The sequence below is a fragment of the Phascolarctos cinereus genome, unplaced genomic scaffold (genome assembly GCF_003287225.1).
Source record: "Phascolarctos cinereus isolate Bilbo 61053 unplaced genomic scaffold, phaCin_HiC Scaffold_1;HRSCAF=81, whole genome shotgun sequence".
Classification (NCBI taxonomy): Eukaryota; Metazoa; Chordata; class Mammalia; order Diprotodontia; family Phascolarctidae; genus Phascolarctos; species Phascolarctos cinereus.
In genome coordinates, this window is record NW_027555514.1 from 253293660 (window position 1) to 253315733 (window position 22074).

The 22074-nt window shown below is 35.7% G+C and overlaps 1 protein-coding gene across 1 annotated transcript in view; it reads left to right on the forward strand.

Annotated features, from left to right (window-relative positions):
- Positions 1-21726, forward strand: part of ALX1 (ALX homeobox 1) — a 31690-nt gene extending 9964 nt beyond the window's left edge. The window contains exon 4 of the mRNA XM_020993468.1: positions 20142-21726. Coding sequence (XP_020849127.1) covers positions 20142-20462 — 321 coding nt within the window. The 3' untranslated portion in view covers positions 20463-21726. The remainder of the gene's footprint in view (positions 1-20141) is intronic.
- The last annotated feature ends 348 nt before the right edge of the window (positions 21727-22074 follow it).

Sequence of the window (22074 nt, forward strand, 5' to 3'; positions counted from 1 at the left end):
AAAAATTGGCTATCAAAGGGTTAAAACCCAAGTGGTATTTTGATATGCAAAACATTAAATGCAGAATGTTTCTCAAAAGGAAGAGCTCAGAGTAATAAAGGATAGCTTTTTTTTTGTTTTGCCTCATTTTTGCGTTGTCCTTAAATTTTTTTCTTTTCCATTGCTATTTCTTTCTTTCTCTTATGATTCCTTTCTCTTTTTCTCTATACAATTCCTTTCAGTTCTGTTCTTTTACCTTCTAGTCTCCTTTTTATGTATTATTCTCTTTTGCGTTCTCTGTCTCTGTCTCTCTTTCTCTACTAAATCCATTATCTTCCTCTTTATATCTCAATTTTCATATCCATAACAACATTACACTTTGTTGCCTTATTACTGAAAACTTACTAAAGACTTACTAAGTGACATAGAATTGGAACCTAAAGTAGAAAGGGAGAGTACACAATTATATGGTATTTGGGAGTATGCTATGTTTTTGTTTGCTTTTGTTATGATATCCCAAAGATGGAGATTGGTTTAGAAATTCCTCAGAAAAGTAATGAGCTAGTTAAGATCATTCTTGTTTTCTTCCTTCTTGCTACAGATATACAAAAATTCTCTACTGATTTAATCTCAGCTTGGCCAGACTCATATGTGTAGCCAAGTTTAGAATGGGGACATCGAGAGAAAAAAAATTGATTGACAGGATGGACTTAGTAGATTCTATTAACACCAAAAGAAAGTACTAAAAAGTCAAGACATTAATACATACATACATACATACACAAATATATTTCTAATGTCACTGAACCTAATTTTTAATCTTAATAAAATGCTACTGATGTGGTTTAGTGGATGAAACATGGACTAAAACATCAGGTATACATGAATTTGCAAATTCAAATCAAGGCTTCATGCACAGGATGAATACACACTCCCAATTTTTTATTTGCTTTTATTTATTTTACTGATTCAAAAAAGGGAGGGGGGTAGAGTTGAAGTTTTTCTGATTTGGTTTAAAAAATCATTTCCAGGCTGAGCTCATGTTTGCCAAGCTTCAGCCTGGAGGAAACTTTTTTCATGGGGGCTAGAAATAGAAATTTATACTGGAAACTCTAGTAGAATCCAAAAATCCAATGCAACAGAAAATCTAATCTGATTACTGTGACTAATTATAAGAATAGTTAAGCATTAGAAAAAGTTGGAGGCAGAATAACAAAATAAAAGAATGAAAAATCTCAAAGGGGCATTCTATCTTAGCAACATACGGATAAGTTTTAAGGTAATTCAGGCAATTGGATATACTTTCCAAACAAATTCACTTTATTTACTTTCAACAAAACTGGTAGCAGCCCTCCAATAAGTTGTGATATAAAGGAGAGAACATTCAATAGGGAGACAGAAAGCTCTAATTTGGAGTTCTAGCTCAGTGAACAACAGACTTGGACAAGTGATTGTACCTCTTCGGCCTCCCGTTTCCTCATTGTTAAATATCATTCTTGAACTAGATTATCTCCGAGGTCCCTTCCAGCTCTAATGATCTATGACTTTATGAGTAAATAATCTCTGAAGTTCCGATAACCATGATTCTTCATGAATAGGCATGTTGATGGCCTTCACTCTTGTCAAATTTCACTGTTTCTGACAAAACGAGTCTTCATAGAAAACTGTTGAAAGAAGCTTTCAGTGGAAAGAGGGCCACACTTATGGACTCATGAGAATTGACTTCAGTCCTGACTCAGACACACACTAGCCATGGGACTTGGCTCAAGCCATTGAACTTCTCAGGGCCTCAGTGTCTTCATCTCTAAAATGAAGGGGGGCCAGGCCTACATGGCCTCTAAAGTCCCTTCATGTTCTAGCTGTATGATTCTATTACGATTTTTTTTTCCTATTATCACAATTAAACTTTGAAGCATCTGATGTGGTAGTCAATCAATCAATCCACGAGTATTTATTAAGTAACTACTACGGGTCAGGGCACTGTGATACAAGTGAAAAGAATGAAACAATCGCTACTCACAAGAAACTCTCATTCTAATGGAGGAGATGTGGGTTTGTGTATGTATGTGTGTGTTTACACATATGTGTATATGTATATGTATATATGTGTGTAATACACAAGTGTGAATGTATATATGTATATATACATCTACACACAGATAGGTTTGTATATGTATATATAGTGTGTAAATATACACATATGTATACATATATACTATATGCACATACACACATGGATATGCATATATAGATGTGCTTATAATGCGTGTGTATACATGTACATGAACCTATAGGCATATACATATTGCATACATACATACACAAGTATGTATATACACATTCATACATATATGCAAATGTATATCCATATATCCATATATGGATATACATATATACATATGATTATAAACATACACATAAGGGGCAGCTAGGTGGCATGGTGGATAGAGAGCACTGGCCCTGAAGTCAGGAGGACCTGAGTTTAAATCCTGTCTCAGACCAAATACTTGACACTTACTAGCTGTGTGACCCTGGGCAAGTCACTTAACCCCATTTGCCTTAAAAAAAAAGCATACATATATATGAATGTATTTACACAAGCCTGCATATGACTATAAAATACACACATTTGAATGCATATACACATACATATATACATTTGACATAAATAAAAATGAACAACTACTAAATAAATATAAGTGTATACAAAGTAGCTAAATTCAAGGTAATTTGAGAGGGATGGCCCTAGTCCTTGGTGAGATCAGGAAAGGCTTCATATAGAAAATGGTTTTCGAACTACTTATTAAAGGAAGAGAAGGGCTCTCTAGCCTTTTCTTTAGTATAGTCATATATTGTATCAGTAAACAAATAAGAATGCCTGACATGTTCTGTCTGAAGCTGATGACAATACAGTTAAATATCATTTGTGGCAATATTTTTACACATTTAAGTTATTACACCATGAAATTCTTGAGAAATAGGACAGCTCTTCCCCCCCTCCAAAGTCCTTCATTTTTGCGCGTACGTCACTTCTAATATTGTATAAATATTAGATTTACCTGCATTCATGATCTGTGCCTACAGATATTCACTTCTGAGCATGACTATTTTATTGTTTGCCCATGTGGAGTTGGTAATATGAAAAGATTTAGTGACCAATTATAGGGGCTTTAGTCCTTGTTTTGATGGTAACCAGATGAGTGATCTTTGAGAGACATCTTGACCTCCTTTTGGTTATTGAGAAAAGCAGAACAGTCAATGATTTCTAAAGTCCCCTTAGCCCAAATCAACGAGCATATATTAAGTGTATACCACATGTCTAGGATTGTGCTAGGTGCTCTTATAAAGTGCAAGAACAAGCTTCTGCCCTCAGGATGCTTACACTTTACCAGGGAAACAACATGTAAGTATGTACATAATGTAGACGAGGCAAATGCAATGTAATTTCCAGGGGAGGTAGGATCATTAACAACTTGGGGAAAGACTTTTTATAGGTGATAGGGATTCTGAGAGGCACAGCTGAAGAAAGAATACATTTCAGGCATGGCAGAGATACTATGAAATGTTGTAGTCAGAAAACAGACTTACAAAATATGGATGTTATTTATGATGATTCAGAGTTTCTGAAGCACTTTACATACACTGTCCTCCCAACAACCCTTTGAGTATTAGTGTCTATTTTACAGACACTGAGGCTTAGAATGTTTAAGTTACTTGCCCAAGGTCTCACAGCTATTAAATAAATAAGTGAAGGAAATAGGCATTTATCAAGAACCACTATGTTCCAGTCAATGTGCTAAGCGCTTCCCAAATATCTCATTTGATCCCCATAACAATCCTGAAAGGTAGGTACTGTATAAAAATAACAGAGTACGGACTTGAACCCTGGTTTCCTCACTACTCCAAGTTCAATACTCTTTCAATTGCACCGTAACGTTCTGGGTCCAAAAAGAAATAGCCATTTTGTTCCTAAATTTGTTACATCATAGTTTAAATCATGAAGTCGTAGTTTAAAATTAAACCTGAACAATTTACAGCAGATATCTATGTTTTTATAAACTAGAAAACCTGGAGTCACTCTTTGTCCTTATACTAGTGAATAGAGTACTTTATATTCCAGCACAGGCATTTTATGAAAAAAAAATCTTTCATGGAACACAGGCATGGAAGACTTGTTTGCATAAATTGCCGGAATGGGCTTATAAGGCCATTTTTTTTCCCACTGCCAACCTAGAATCAAGGAAATGGTTTCAATTTTCGAGTGTGTACCAGTTAAATCTAATCAAACATGCAGTTAAATTTGCTATCTGGGGAGCCTGTTTGCTTGTTACAACTAAAGGAAAAATCCAATTTAATTTAATTTTTTTTCTTGAATTAGGACTACCAAATAGGGTTCCTGTGGGAAAGTTTCAGTATATTCTGAATTTCTCCCTGGTTTATTCCCATGAGAAAAATTCTATTCTTTCAAAAATTTCAGAAAGGGCTTAGAGTAGTAATTATTTAGCAAAGTTTTAGTTTACCAAAACTTTCTATATGACTTTTATGGGCACTCAGTGCAAAATCATAAAGAAATCTTATGTAAATTGAATGAAAGACAAAAAAAAATGATCAGTTGCCTTGGTTTCTCTCACATTGTGCTAAAACCTTTAAAAATACCAAAGATCAAAGCAGAGGTGTCAACCTTTGGTTTTTAATTATGGATTATTTCCAGGGTCATCAGCTTTGATTTAAAACACTAATTGAAGTGCTTTCCTTAGTTTTGTGTCCAACAAATGCTAATTAGAAGATAGTAATGGCAAGATGTTCATACATTTTTTTAATTCTGAAAAAAAAATGACATCCAAATCTCAGTCTCCATTTATAATGGGGTTCTTCTATCATGTATTTTTGTGCTGTTCTTAAACTTCATCTTGAACCAAAGTGAATTAAACTTATTTGAACAGAAGCCTCTTAATGCCAGGGGATGGCTTTTGCTTTTTTTTTTCTTTTTAAAAAATATCCTAAGCATAATATACAGCACATAGTAAGTGCTTAATAAATGCTTAATGATTAGCAATAGAATTACTATGTCCCCCCCGTGTTCCCCCCACCCTTTTTTTTTAATTACGAGACCAAAGAATAAGTTTTAACATTTCACTTTAGTGAAAGCTTTAAACTTAGTCTATTTCGCTATTTGGAGAAAGTATCATTTTTCTCTCAGTGTACTTCCAATAGATTTTATCCACAATTTAAAGCAAATAATCAAACCCAAATCCTTTCATTGCTGGCATGATATGGATAGTTGCCTTCAGGAAAAGTTAAGTGATTGTCAGCTGTTCCAGTGGAATGGCCCATGGATGTGCCTGGTGAGTAGTGATAACTCAGGTATTCCTCTCAGACTCTAAAGTTGCAGAATTTCCAGGGCAACAAATGGTCTCTTCACACAGATGTTAAGCATATTTTAGGGATCCTCTGCCCCATATTGGACTAGAGTCGACTGTAAATGTGGTGGGAAAGATGAGGAGCACTTGAAAAGCTGCTAAGAGACAGAATGAGATTAGCTACATACACTTTTTAAAATAGAAATAAATAAAATAGGTGAGGTGAAGTGAAATTTTTGCAATATTTCTTGGATATAAGTATTGAGCCACCAACACTGAATGATTTCTAGTTTGCTAATGATTACAAAATTCAAAGAGATTAGTGATATCACCCCTCCCCTCAATGAAATGGGAGAGCAAAGAATTTGGTTGTATCTCTTGGATTATGAAAGTGACAAGTTGATTTAGAAAATGTAACAAATTACTCATAAAAGGATTTCATTGGATCTGAAACAAAGAAATGAATGAATGAATGGAAGGTAATGAATTTAAATGTTAATGATCATAAGCAATAAGAGAAGACCAGTCATTTTAGGTGATGCCTTATTAAAACATTTTTCCTGGAGTTTTCCATTTCTTAGCATTCTCTATAAATAGAGTTAAAATTAAATAAGTACATCAATGAATGTAATGGAAACGTCAGAAGAAATGGATGATGGCAGAACGATGGAATTAGCTAATCAAACCAGTTGAAAGAGGAATATATGTACTCTGTGATAAAGTGGGAAGTTCTAACCTTTTTGAGGATACACAGACTAGAGGCCTAAAGCTATGATTTATTCTATAAAAATGGAGCAAATTGTGCTAGATACTCCTCTGTATATAGTGTTTCTTTAACCTTATGTTGGCTATGAAATATGATATTTCTTCCTAGAGATCATAACATACTCTCACTCCTAAAACTCCTAGAGTCAAATTGATATATTTTAAAGATATTGAAGAATGAATTTTAAAATTGCAAAAATAAAGTTCCAAATGCATTGTCTTTAGAAACAAAAGACATGTAATAATTACCTTCATTCACATATTTGGAAAGGGATCCCTTCCTCAAGCAAGATTTCAAAGGTCATATAATTTGGGAGGTAATGAGCTTAGGGTAAAGAAAAAGTAATGTCCAAATATACTTTTCATTAAAATCTTGGCAAGTCTTGCCGCATTTGATTTCTATGATTTAAATTTTCCTTAAACCATGGAGTAAAGTGCTTAGCAAGAGGTATAGCATATTTACATTTTTAATGAGAATTTTATTAAAACTGTTGAGGAACTGGTATCAAAGTTAGGTACTGATAAATCAAGGAAAACTGTCTTATTCCTTTCTTAAATATCAAATGAAATAGCATTCATGTACAAAATGATTTATAAACACAGCATTATGTAAATGTTAGCTATTTTTATTATGTTAAGATATAATGAGTTATATAATGGCATGATTAAATATTAAGAAGCACAAAAGTTATGCAAAATATCATTAGGAAATATTTCATAAATAAAAATTGTTGTCACACAAGACATTCTACATGCTATTATTTTTATCCTTAATAAAGGCATTTTGTCATTTTATTTGAAGTAATAAATTGCATAATTTCATTGATATAATACATTTGACTATTACAACTACTAAAGGTGAAGTAAATGGAATCAAAACTGTGAATATAGGAAAACCAAACAGAAATATGAAAAATATCATGGTAATTGTGCAGAATTAATCTACATTTTTATCTGAAATTTTCATATTTCTTATGAAACTATACAGGCATATACATTTCTGTTGTAGAGTGCTGTCTTAACTTTTGATCTTAAAATATGTTTTTCCATTTTATACTGAGGACAACTTCTTCCAAAAAAAACTTGAAAGTTTGGCAGGAATGATTTATAAATAAATTCAATGTATACCAAATTGTACAATTCCAGGACTCATTATTGGTATAATTTTTTTTTAATTTTACTCAAGCTAGTTTTCCTCCTATTTCATATTGGAGATATTTTGAATATGAACTAGCTTAACACCAATGCTGAGCTTATCAAATCTTTTTTTTTTTCCCTCCACTCATGGTTCTGAAAGAATCAATGGTATTTTAAGAGGAAGCAGTGAGGAAGGAATCTATTCTAGGCACGAGGTATAGAGTTGAGAAATGGTGGAGTCATTTGTGAGGAACAGAGGGAAAACCAGTTAAGCCAGATGAGAGAGAGCTCTTGAGGAAGAAGAACGTGTGATGATCCAGAAGAAAAAAAAAATAGGTTGGGGAAAAATTGTGAAGGACTTCAAAAATGGAGAAATTGACATAAAGGCAGTAGGGAGCCACTAGGGTTTGAATGGAGTGCCAGGGCCGTAAGGATGTTGGGAGGCTCAAATAAGAGAATGTGTAAAGCATTTTGGGAACCTTAAAGCACTCTATAAATGTCTGTTAGTAGTAGTAGCTGTAATAGTACACTCATTTTCTTATAGCCATCTCCAAATAGTTTCATACCAGAAAATCAAATAAGTTATATAGTACTTTAGTTGACTTTTAGACTTTAGTTTCTGGTTTTTAGTGGACTTTGGATTTTAGACCTCATCTAGTTTAAGAATAAATTGCGAAAAATTTTAACCATGGAATATTTGAAAAAAAAATATTTTGAAGGTGTTAGGGAATGTAACTGAATTTTAGACAGTCTTAACTGAAAAGAAATAGGTACTAATTAGCATATATTGAAAAACAGTGCCGCCTCCCTCCACCAATTATATTTTAGGCTATATGTAAAATACAATTAACTGAATCTGTTAACTAATTCAAACTATTTGTGTGTCTAAATAGACCTCAGAATGGTTATTCACTGGAATTAAATCAGACATTTAAGAGTGTTTATTTGTTCTTTCTGGGCTCTGAATAACTCACCATTTTACTGATATACCAAAAAAATTAATGCAACTCTCAAAAGTAAATTTTATGTGAATCTTTCTTCTTTTTGATCTCAATAAGAATTAAACATATTACTACCTAGACTTTTCAGGAAATGGATATGCAAGTAAAATTAACATAACAGGCTGTTAGGAAATTCAGCTGATTTTGAGGGACACCACATTAATTTTTTTTCCAAGAGAAACAATAAAATCTTTTATGGTAATGTATATTATGGGGTGATAATGTGCTAATTAATTTTTACAGGGTGGCTGGGTTAACAGTGAGTGGAAGAAAGTAAGGTAAAAGCATGCTGTTAAACCAGAAAGGCAGAAATAAAAAACTGGAATGTTCATTTATTTTGCTTTTATGCTTTAATGTAAGATACATGAAACCATCTCGGCTATCTCATATCTTTTCTTAGTTGTAGGGTAGGAGATAATCACCTATACGTATATTTTTGAATCTTGTATTTTTGAATGCTTGTGTGAAGGGCACCATATTCCTAGGTGTATTTTTTTTTTCTTAATCTGCAACTCCTGCATAGAAGCCCTTTCTTTTCAAAAAATTAATAAATAAGTAAGCAAACAAACTGACCACTTTGGAAATATAAATATAGTAAAAAGTCAGGTTTGCAGCTTGTTTTTCAATTAAAGGGCAGATGTTTGCTGATGCATTTCCAGGTGTTTCACAAGCCTCTTTTATTCCCATTTGGTTCCATGGACTGGTTTCTTCTGAGTCGTTTTAAGTTGTGTTAATATGCAGAAATGTGTATCATAACATAATTTGAATTTGTTAGACTTTACAACAAGAAAATTCTTTTTTTGATGTATTTTTCTCTTCTAGATTCACAGAGATAGCTGTTTCTGGTTTTGTTCATCATAACAATAGTCAGTGAGTTCTAAGACTGAGAGGGACAATCATAGAATTGGGAAGACCTGCATTCAAGTCTCATGCCTGACAGAATTATTATTAGCCAATGGGACAAAGGTTAAATCACTTCATTTCTGTTTGTTGCTTTGAGTTGTGTCCAATTCTTTGTGACCCCATTTGGGGTTTTCTTGGCAAAGATACTGGAATGGTTTGCCATTTCCTTCTCTAGTTCATTTGGCAGATGAGGAAACTGATGCAAACAGGGTTAAGTGACTTGCCCAGGGTCACACAGCTAGTGTCTGAGGTCAGATTTGAAGTGAGGAAGAGGAGTCTTCCTGACTTCAGACCCGGGGCTCTGTGTGTTATGGCGCCCCCTAGCTGCCCTAATTTTTTGGTGCTTCCATTTAATTCTCTAAAATCAGAAATTACAGATGAGTTGTCAATACTAGCAGAGTGACCGTGGACAAATCACTTAACCTCTCAGTGTTCCTAGCTAACTTTTAAAAACTATATGTTACAGATTATTATTATTATTATTTTTAATTTGGTGAGGGAATCAGAGTTAAGTGATTTGCCCAGGGTCACATAGCTAGTAACTGTTATGTGTCTGAGGCCAGATTTGAATTCAGGGTCTCCTGACTGCAGGGCCGGTGCTCTATCCACTGCACCACCCAGCTGCCACAGATTAATTTTTTTTTATGTGCATTGCTTAAGGTAGTCTCCATCTTGATTGTTCCTTATACGAGCAATCATCCAGTCCATCTGAAGACCTCTGATGCTGAGATTTTCATTACATAGAGGGCAGCCCATTCTATTTTGGGGCAGATGCCATTGTTTTAGGAAAGTGAGGTTAGTAAAATTAAACTAAAGTCAGATAATTTGACTATTTGTTGAAATTCCAATAAAACATTTTGTGGACCATTATTTTCTCACACCATTTTAAAAAGAACATCATGAATATGTCTATAAAAACTATGAATATTTTCTCGAATCACTGAGTATTGGCTACATTAACAGCTAAGACAGTAAGGGTCTGATAAAATTAAAACTATAAACACTATGGCTGATTAGTTGCCTATCAGATGAATAGACAAGTAGGTTCTGTTTTTACTTTTGCAGTATAAATTTAACCAAACTTTCCCCAGATAAAAGCCCTCCTCAGATATTTATTAGCTGTATGACCTTGGGCAAGTCACTTTACTGCTGTGAGCCTCAGTTTCCTCATATGTAAAATAAGGATAAAAATAGTGCCTGCTCACAGAGTTGTTGTGAAGATTATGTGGATAAAAGCATTTTACCAACTCCAAAGTGCTATAGAAGGTGTCCTCAACCACTTCGTGTAGCTTCAAACCGCACCGAGATTTTTGGGACACCCTGGGTAAAGGTCAGAAATTGGGGGAAAATTAAGTTTGAACTCTGCCTTCCTTGAAAGCCATAATAGTAGGGGCAGCTAGGTGGCACAGAGGATAGAGCACAGGCCCTGGATTCAGGAGGACCTGAGTTCAAATCCGACCTCAGACACATAACACTTACTAGATGTGTGACGCTGGGCAAGTCACTTAACCCCATTGCCTAGCGCTCTCCCCCCACAAAAAGTCATAATAGTATAAGTGAACACAGGGAGAGCACCCAATTTAAACATTGTGGTTTTTTTTCCCTTAAAAATAATATAGCTATCATTTATATGGTAATAGGACTTATATTTTCCAATGCTGGCTTACTGTAGTGATAAATATTAATGATAAAGACCTTGGGTATAGTTTTGATCTTAATCCCTTTTTTAATAGTTACTCCTTTTTTTTGATCATGGAAAGATGTATGTACCCTTGGTTTTCACTTTAGAAAGAATCTGAACAGGGGAGGGGGTGAACATAATTCTAGCCCCAAATTCCAAAGCCATGCAATAATTAAGTGCTAACTTTTTTTATTTGGTTTAAAAAAAAACATTAAGAAGCAAATGTTCAAAGCAGTAAGCTCGCTGAACTTCCATTCATGTTAATGGGAGTCAGTTGGCTAAGTTCCCCAGACAATGCTTTGAACATATTTATCCCTACAACTTTTAAAAATGTTGCAAAGTACATTAAGACCTGGAATGTTTTGAGGTTCCCAACTCCTTTTAAACACAATAAAGAAGGAAATATAATGACATGCCTTTCTTTTCTATACACATATGAAAGAAGGATATGGCCAGTATTTGATATAGTTGCTGCTCCTAGCTATGGTACCCTGGGGCATTATGCATTTTTAGGTGTTTAGGAGAACCTGAAAATTCTTCTAAAAACATTTCCTTAAGGTAGGGCTACAGTAAAACCATTCAAGAGTGAAGAACAGTGCTCTAACTAATGGAATAGGCTCTACTTACTGACTCCTAGACCTCTGATTTCTTTCCTATAGGGAACTCCCTGGTGTGAGAACTCCCTCTACCAAAGCAGATTGGCACCCTTTCTGTAAATTGGAGTATTAAAGAGCTGTCTAGAGCACTGAGAAGTTAAGCAACTTTCCCAAGGTTACCCAGCCAGTCATAGGCTGATCAGAGGCTCACTCTGTTCCTGTTCTGCTCCCAGCTATTACTGGCTTCCAGGCTGTCTTTTTATCCTCTCTCTCTCTCTCTCTCTCTCTCTCTCTCTCTCTCTCTCTCTCTCTCTCTCTCTCTCTTCTCTCTCTCTCTCTCATTCTCTCTCTCTCTTTCTCTCCCTCCTATTTAGAATAACCAAAATTCCAGGACTTAACAACCTCTCTATAAGGAGAAGTTCCCTTAGACATACAATAAAATGAGATCATTCATTCCTTCACTTATTTTTACAGGCTTTCTCAAAAGTCTTAGTGCAGCTTTAATCTACAAAAGTTTTTAATAGTTATTAAACTATTAAAGCCTAAAATGCACTAAGATTTTTGGGACATCTTGTATATAATTGGTATTCTGTCTTAAAAATGGAAAAAAATTAAGAAATAAAAATACATAAAAACAAGAAAAAAAGAAAAAGAAAAATAATTTAAAATTGGTAATTTAATAATTAATTTAATAATTTTAAATTTTAAATTGCTTTTCATTTGAAAAGCTCTCTATTCAAGTTAAAAACAAACAAACAAACAAAACAAAACACCATAAATCCCCAAGAATACCGTAGGTAAGACTTGGCTTGATTGCAATGAGATTAGTAGACCATAAATTCAAGATGATGAAACATTGTCCCAATCTCTCTCTCTAAGTGTAAGGTATGTAGTTTAAGAGGTTAATAATCTTTAAAATCTTTTTGTTTAGTCCATCTTGCCCAAACACCTAATTTTTATAGATAAAGCAACTGTAGTAATAATATTAATAGTTGTTAGCATTTATATAGTGCTTTAAGGTCTGCAAAATGCTTTCAGTTGATGTATATACATATATTTGCTCATTTTATTCTTGTAACAACCCTATGAGTTAGGTACTATTATTCCCATTTTACAAATGAGAAAACTGAGGCACAGAGAGGTTAAATGACTTGCACAGGATGGTCACATAGTTAATAAATATCTGAGGCAGGTTTTGAATTCAAGTGTTCCTGATTCCCAGTCTTGTGCTATATCCACTGTACCACCTGACTGTCTAATAATGTAGGTATGATATTCAGAAGTATGAAGTAGAGGCCTTTGTGTTATCTCTCTGAGGGCCAGCCTAGCAAAGTTCAGAGTAGTCCAATACCAGAAGGCAGACCAGCAGGGAATGAATTGCTTTGACCACACCAGTTCATCAAGGTTGTCTACTAAGGTATAGAGGGGTTGCCATCTCTGTGATGGGAATATTCTCATAGATATAATCATCTCATCTTTGAACTTTGAAGAACTATCTCCAATCAGGAGAGATGAGGCATTATTATGATTTTATACTTCTCATTTGAGACTCATAACAACCCTGTGAGGCAGATTCTACAGGTATTATTGTCCTCATTATACAGAAGAAGAAATTGAGGTTCAGCTGTAATCTGGAGAAATATGTCCAGTTCTGGAGACATCACTAAGGTAGAGGACATCCCGGAGAGAGTGATGAGGATGGTGAAGAATCTGGATACCATGTCCTGTGAGGAGATTTGGAAAACATCTCCTTAGACAACCTGTGGAGGGCCGTGATTAACTGGCTTCCATTATTTGAAAGGTTGTCAGGGGCAGCTAGGTGATGCAGTGAATAGAGCACTGGCCTTGGAGTCAGGAGGATCTGAGTTCAAATCCAACCTCAGACACTAGCTATCTGACCCAGGCAAGTCACTTAATCCCAATTGTCTCCAAAAGGAAAAAAAAAGAAAGAAAGAAAGAAATGCTATAGGATGAATGGGAGGAAACAGCACATTATGCAGAGAAAGATGGCCTCTGAGTCAGAAAGATTTGGATTCAGATTCTGCCTTTGATACCTGCTGACTATGTGACCCAGGTCAAGTCATCTAAGCTCTCCAGGACTCTTAAGAGATGGTGCTGACCTGCAATGGTAAAGGGAGTGTCCCGATCCTGGTGCTCCCTCTGCCAACCAATGAAATCACAAGTTCTGTTTCTATTCCTATCCAATCACTTGTCTTCTAGTTGAGGACAGCCCTAGGACCAACGTGATAGCATTGGACAAACAGATTCTTTATAAGAAAGAAGTTTTGAACAAAGCTATCCAACAGTAATCCAGCCTAACTGGAGAAGCACCCAATGCCCTTTCATTGGAAGCGTTCAAGCAGGCTCTGTTAAGGATGTTGTACAAGATGTTGTATTGGAAGGGAGTTTAGAATACATGAACCCTATGGTCCCTTCCGATGCCAAGATTCTCTCAATTATAAAAATGGAGGATCAAAGAACCAGAGTTTTAGAGCTAAAAGGCACCATAGAGACCCCTCCAGCCCAGCTGTCCATTTTACAGGTGAGAAAACTGAGGCCTGGAAAGTTGGAATTTGACCAAAGTCACCCAGGTAGTAAGTGGCAGAGCCATCATTCAGGTCTAGCTCCTCTGACTCCCAAACCAGCTCTCTTTATAGGGCACTAATAAGAGGAATTAGTCCAAATGCTATACTCTTACAACTATTCATATTTCTCTGGGTAAATGCATCATATTATTATCCAGATATTTGAACAAACCTGAGGGAGGCCTTCAGACACAGTTGGCTCAAATGTCTCTGGGCCCATGTCTTTATTTGCATGTTTTCTAGGAATGAGTTGGGTATTTGTGCCAAATATTTTTTTAAAGTTTTAAAAAATTAATAAAATTCTGTAATAAGATTAAAAGCACCTTTAAAACCAGATCACCTTAACAGTAAAAATACATTTATTTTTAGGGACAACCCCCCCCACCCGACATTTATACCTTCTTATCTGTGAAAAAGTATAAAAACAGTTTTCCAAGAGAAATATTTTCAAGATGTTTGGCCATTTTAAAGGGCTAAAATAAAGTATGTCTGTAGCTTCATGTTTGTATGAATCAGTTAATTTCTGAAAATATTGTTATCTTATGGAGCCTCAACAGTAGAGCTGACAGACTTGGGCTGTTACACATTTTCAGAGAAAATGTTCCTCTTGTCATGATAATATTGCTCTGTGTCATAGAAATACATTTCCCTTTGGACAGAGGAGATCTGTATTATTTTCACTACCTTCATGTTACTACTTACCCCTTTGTGCATTCAGTGTGTCAGAGAATCTCAAAGATCTTAAGCACCTAAAGTCATCTTTCATCTCTGGATCACCTTCTTTGCTCCATGCTTATCATTTAAAACTTTTTCACCTCAAATTTCTTTCTTATCCTTACACCTTAACTTTATTCATCTTTTAGGCTTATCAGAGTTATTTCCATTTCTGTCCAGTTTAGCTCCTTCCTGTACACTGCCTTCTCTATAAGACTTCATTTTGTAATGAGGCAAATCAGTATAGCATTGTGAAAAAAAAATCCTGAACTGTGAGTCAAATGTATTTAAACTCAGTTCTGCCATAATATTAACAGAATGACCCTGGGCAAGTCACTTCCTTTCCTTGGGCATCTTTCATTTGTAAGATGAGGGTGGTAGATTAAAGTAGGGGGTTCTTGGTCTGGAGTCCATGAACTGGTGTGTGTGTTTTAAAATTATATTTCAATAACTGTATTCCAATACAATTTGTTTCCTTTATAATCTTGTGTATTTATAATTTCATGTATTTGAAAATTTTATTCTGAGAAGAGGTCCATAGAGTTCACCAGACTGCCAGAGGGTTCCATGCTACAAAAATGGTTAAGAAGCCCTAAAATGGATGAACTCTTAGGTTCCTTCCAAGCTCAACACCTTTGAACAAATATACGTGCTGGTTTTAGAGTCAGGAAGGTCTGAATTTGAATTCATCCCCTGTTAATAACTACTTATATGACTGCAGGCAAGTCACTGCACTTCTTACAACCACAATTCCATTTGTTCAAATTTTGGTCATAGTTGGGGGTAAACAGGGATCCCAGGACTGGATTAAGGGGAGGGGGCTCAAATGAACTAGTGAATATGAATATCTTTTAAACAATATATAGTGATACTGACAAAGTGTGTGTGTGTGTGTGTGTGTGTGTGTGTGTGTGTGTGTGTGTGTGTGTATGAAAGCAGTTTGTGGAATACATATTTCTGGAATGGGATGTCATTAGTTATTTCTAGTAATAAGAAGTAGACATCAAATTGCTTAATAGCTGAGGCACTCTACTGAAACAGAAAGGAGAGTATAGTGAAATTTAAAGAAGTCGGAATTCAGAATGAAAGGCCCTGAGTTCAAACCAGGGATGTTGTTACAGTCAGATGAGGAAATGGATGTAAATAAAGCACTTTGTAAACCCTAAAGATCTATATAAATGCATGCTATTATTATTATGAACCTACATTCAGTAGGCCTCCACTCTGGTGATGACTTCATTCTGAGCAGCTATTTTCAGTGAAGTCAAATACATATGGACTTAGAAGACCACAAATTAACATTATCTATGTTGTATTGTATTTTTATTTATTTTGTTAAACATTTCCCAATTACATTTTATTCTGGTTCTGGCCTGTACTCTGGATTCTGAAAAAGGCTGGCAGTGAGTTTGATACCTCTGTCCTACTGGAGTCCAGCTGAGCTCCAGCAATATTTATAGAACAATACAAGGGTACAATGGTAAATGTTTAACAACCAGTTTGTATTGACATTATTAACACTCTCTTAAGTCTAGACAGCAGTAAAACAACAAATCGAGCCCTAATTTGTAGCAGTTGCTAATTTCTGAGGTGTAAATGGTCACACTGAAAATTTAAGTATCTACCCTTTCTTAGGAGTGCTCCAATGCGCCCCTGGTTCAAATCCTGGTCCTTTCTTTAAACTACACGTTATCTCCTGAGTGACCTTGGGCAAGTCACATGACTTTCCCACCACAATTTGTTCACTGGTGAGATGAGGTGGTTCAATTCTGACCTCCAAGTTTCCTTTCATTTGTAAATCTATGATAACATAATAACACCTTTAAAACTTCAGTTCTACTGGAAAAACCAAGAAAACAAGTTCACTTTCAATTCCTGAAATCTGTTATAGGGAACCAAGTGACCTTGGCTGGGCTTGGGCATCTAGCATGATGTTTGATTACAAGCCAGAAGAAAATCACTCAGATCTAGTCAGAGGAACTGTGTGTGTGACAGGCTAATGGCATTAACAGTTCCCCTTGTTAGTCTGAGACACATCCGTCAGTGGTTACTGGCACTGATCATTATGTCCTGTTTAGAAGAGAATGCATATCATAGAGGGAGCATAAATTAAAATAACATTGCCCGAGATGCCGCAAAGATTAGCTGAGTGCAAAAATCTCAGCTAGGAATGGTTCAGCTTTACTGAATTTAAAGCACAGTCTTCAGTAATTAAGCAATCGAAAACATGTAGTATTCTAAAAATAATGCTCTATGCCTGATCTAACCCATTACGACAACCATTGAAAGAGCAGCTTGCCAATAAATAAAGATCTCTGCTACACACACACACACGCACACACACACACACACACACACACACACAAGGATGAAATCCATTTTCTCTTGCTAAAAGACCTGTGGAATTATTTAAGTAGTTCTTTGCTCTGTCTTCCCTAAGTGCTAAAGAGACATAGGAACTTTTAATGTATCAGTCAAGCAATAAGCATTTATTAAGCACCTACTGCACACCTGACGTAGTGCTAGGCACAGGGGATACAAGACAACAATGAACCAGTAATTTTCCTCAAGGAACTTATATTCTACTAGAAGCATCATTAAGCATGTTTTCTGTAGTTGACTGATAACTAATGCTAATTAATATAGAAAATATGACCCTAACATGAATATTGGAAGAACATGGCTGTCATGGTAGGATGAGTTATCTGCCAAATCTAATGTTGGAAAATTACAAACACACAACACACATACATACATACTTACACACACACACACACACACACACACACACATATATACATACATATATATAGCATTCTTACTTGAATTTCTGATTACCCTAATTTTAAAAATCCAAACATCAAAAGCAGAAAACAGTCTCTATTTATAATGGTCTATTGTTGAGTAATCAGTTGACCCATTCTCTCTTAAGATATGTTGTATTGATTTAACACATTTTTGTGTTTATCTGTGCACAGGTGAAAATAGCTAGGATAATATTTAGATGGCACAGTGGATAGTGTATTGGACTTAGAGTCAGTAAGGCCTGGGTTTGAATCCTGACTCAAGTAATTATTAGCCAAGTGACCAAGTCATTTAAATCATTCTCAACTTCAGTTTCCCCATCTGTAGAATCGGGATAATAATAGCAACTACTTAACGGGGTTGTTGTAGGGATAAAATGAGATAATATATGTAAAGCACCTCATAAACCTTAAAGAATTATATAAATACAAGCTAGGAATTATTATTATGCTGCATTTCGCTTTAGAACGTTTAAGTGCCTTGAGGTCTAGGACTGTTTTCTTTTGTGTATAGTACTGGGGCAGCTAGGTGGCTTCTGACACTGGCTGTGTGACCCTGGACAAGTCACTTAACCCTGTTTGCCTCAGTTTCCTCATCTGGAAAATTAGATGGAGAAGAAAATGGCAAACCACTCCAGTATCTTGGTGAAGAAAACCCCAAATGGGGTCATGAAAAGTGGACATTACTGAAAACAACTGAACAACAACAGAACAACACCTTGTAGAGTTCCAAACACATATTACGCGCTTAAGTATTTTCTAGTTTAAATCTGAGCATACATCTATGATGGTTGCAACTTGTCCATTTACCTTGCCTTGTTTCCCTATGCAAGTTTTTATCTATGCTTTCTGGTAAACGCATTCCAGGCCTCATTTCTTTCCTTCATTTAAAAGTTTATCTGGGGGCAGCTGGATGGCACACTGGATAGGGCCCCAGCCCTGGAGTCAGAAGGATCTGAATTTAAATCTGGCCTCAGACTAGCTGTGTGCCGCTAAGCAAGTCACTTAACCACAATTGCCTGCAAAACCAAACAAAAAAAAATTACCAAAACAGAAAAGGTTTATCTGGGAGTGCACCGAAAGCTGGCTTGAACTCATCAGGAGAGTTCATTGTAAAAGTTTCAGTGTGAGCACTTCCACCCTGCAAATCACCAAAATCAAGGCTTAACTCCTTGTTTTGTTGGTTGTCAAGACTTGAGAAAGGGATGAAGAAAATATTAATATTACAGATTAAACTCAGAAGTGTGTCCTGTGTGTATTTTCTTTCAGAGAGACAGTTGTTAAACATTTACCAGCACACCCTGAACCTATCACTTATGTTTTCACTTTAAATTTTCCATTCCACCCACACTGTGAGTTAGTTCATCTGCCCTCACATTTGAATACTTTCAGGGGGTAGGGGAGAGGCTGATTGTGCTCAATTCAATGAAATTTGACAATCTTTTATCAAGTACCTACTGTGCTTCAGGCCTTTGGAAGGTGTTGGGGGTACCAAAACAAAAACTGAATGCTTCCAGCTCTCAGGAAACTTGTAATTCTACTTGTGCTGATTTAGTAATCCAGTATAGAATTCCTCACTTTTCCATTTTAATAATAATTTGAGCTATAAAATTCTTAGACAAGGAGTTCCATACCAAGTTACCCATTGTACAGAATTATATATAACTTTATTATCATTTTTATATTCTTTTCAGGTTTCCACGATTTTTCTCTTTTGCTTTACCATTTCAGATTTGTAATATTTTAAATGTTTTTTACTTCTGATCCTTCTAACTTCAGTTACACTCTACAGCATATTCAATAAATCATAAAACAAATGTCTGGAAAATGTACACTTTGTAAGGGTTCTAGGAGCTCTGTCTTGAAGGTGATAGAGTACCCAAGATAATGAAAAAAGGCTAAGATTTATTCAGCCTAGTGCCTGTGATAGCTAAGACCTTTGGAGAGCACACCGGTCTTATGCTAGGAATATTTTCTAACAGAGTATGACCCACAGAGGAGCTGGTTTAGAAAACTAGGAAAATTGCTCACTCATATTTTGTCTAGAAAGCCATATTTTAAAACCCCCTTTGACCTCAAAGGATATGAGTGGATCATTGATACCAGAAATTTCCCACACTAGTGAAATCACAGGTTGAGCACCCTCCGCCATAAAAATGTTTTCTGTATCTTCTTTATTTCTTTAAAAATACTAATATAAAAGGTGTGCTGGAAAGAACTTCAGTTAGATTTAGAGTCTGCGAATTCTGACTCCCATTGTGTGACCTTAGTAAAGTCACTAAACTTCTATAAAACTCAGTTTCTTTTTCTGTAAAATGAAATGTAGATGACCTCATAGGTCCCTTCCTGCTCTAAATCTATGATCTTAGCATCTCGAGGCTGAATCAATTGAATTATATATTTCATAGGGTCTATTGGGTTCTATTAAAGGAAAATGATTTTGAAGCAAGTGTGAATACTACAAAAATTTTCAATCATTGCTCAATAAGAAAATGGCCAGCAATAGGACAGGGATAAAGCTAATTCAGTTACAGAAAAGCTAAAGATACAAGAAAAGCTACTGGGAACAAAACTTCAAAAATATATTTATATTTTTCTTTGTTTTCTATATTCCAGATTCAAAACAATATGTGGGCAGGAAATGCAACGGGTGGCTCTGTGGTGACCTCCTGCATGTTGCCACGTGATACTTCCTCCTGCATGACACCATATTCTCACTCGCCTCGGACAGATTCCGGTTACACGGGATTTTCAAATCACCAGAACCAGTTTGGCCATGTTCCCCTCAACAATTTTTTCACTGACTCTCTCCTCTCTGGGGCCACCAATGGACATGCATTCGAAACAAAGCCAGAATTTGAAAGGAGGTCTTCCAGCATTGCCGTCCTTCGAATGAAGGCCAAAGAGCACACCGCCAATATTTCATGGGCCATGTAATATACAGTACACCTTTATTTTTCTTTTCATAGCAAAGCAAAAAAAAAAAATCCATTCTTCTTTCTCATATTTAAAGGATGCAACAGTAAGCTGCTGTGTGGGGGGAGATTGTGAAAGGTCAGGCTAGACGGGGAGGCCAGCTTACAATGAATACTAATATTATTTAACAATAAAATCTAAGAATGAATCTGTAGAGGGACTAAATCGGTTTACCATGCACAGATCTCAACCAACCCTGTTTAGTGGTAAAGCCTTTTCTATTGTACCAGTCGATGAAATATGATCATAAAACCTGCTAAAAGAATAAATGTATTAAACAAATACCTTTGCTAGAGATTGATTTATGTGACTGCTTCATACCAAGGAATTCCCTATAAATTAATACCTGATCAGGAGGAGGAAATCCACTGGGGAAAATTTCAGTGTAGCAAGTAAATACTGAAGTAAGGTGTTTGGGGAACTGAGTACATGTCTCCTTTCCTGGTTCCACATCCCAGTGGGCATAACTCCTCCTTGCTGGCACTTTGATATTCAGATTTTCAAAGAGGCTTTTAGATCTCTCTGTTTTAGGACCTTTCTACTGTATGAAGAATTACTACTCAAAAATGAGCAACATTTGAGATTTGGGGTCAGCTGTATGAACCTATGCGGTCAAGGGTGATAACTGAAATATGCTGGTACTGAATTCATATACAATTTAAAGGCTAATTTTTCTAAATGCCATCTTTCTGTGGACCTAGTGGTTGGATTACTTCAAATAGAGAAAAAAAAAGCCTACCTGATTAGGGATTTCAAATAAATAAATAGCACAAATGAGAAAATCAACCTTTTTTATTAAAGTGGTTTATAGTCAATGCCCTGTGTCTAGTTAATGGAATATATGTATACATATACGAATGTATGTATATATGCACATATTTGCACACGTATATACATACATATCTGTATGTTTCCTCTTGGATTTCTCCTACCTTTGGCCCGTAAGCCACCATTCTTTCACATAAGGAATGAAAATGTCCAAAAAGACTTACTCGAATTCCTGTTGGGGGAAAAAAAAGGAAGAAAAATAACTTTGCATCTGGAAAATTGCTAACTCCTTTGATTTACTTCTCCTCCCTTTCCCCTGTCACATTCCAAGCTCCTTCAGATGAGTGAAATGTCAGCCTCCTTGAAAGTAACAGTCTCCCAAGTTCATAAAGGCAAAGTAAATTAATTGAAGAGGACTTCGGTGGCTGTGATTAGCACAGGATACAGCTTTCTGTGTGTCCCGTGAATTGTCTTGCTAATTTTACTAGCTTTGAGGGGCATGGGGGTGGGGTGGGGAAGGGAGGAAAGGGAAAGAGCCCTTTTCCTTCTGATAGGACACGAAGAAATAAAATTAGAAAGATTAAATTCCAGAGAAATGATATTTTAGTCCTATAAGTATCCCCTCTTCACTAGGAAAATATTTATAATAAACAGACATGACTTTTTGTAATAAAATTTTAAATCAAACAGATGATCGAGATGAAGGACATCCTAAAGCAACGTGCCCTGACTTCATAATAAACTTTTGTCTTTATTGCTCTGGGTGCTCATGCTTTCTTCTCTGTGTTACCCCAAAATGAACTTC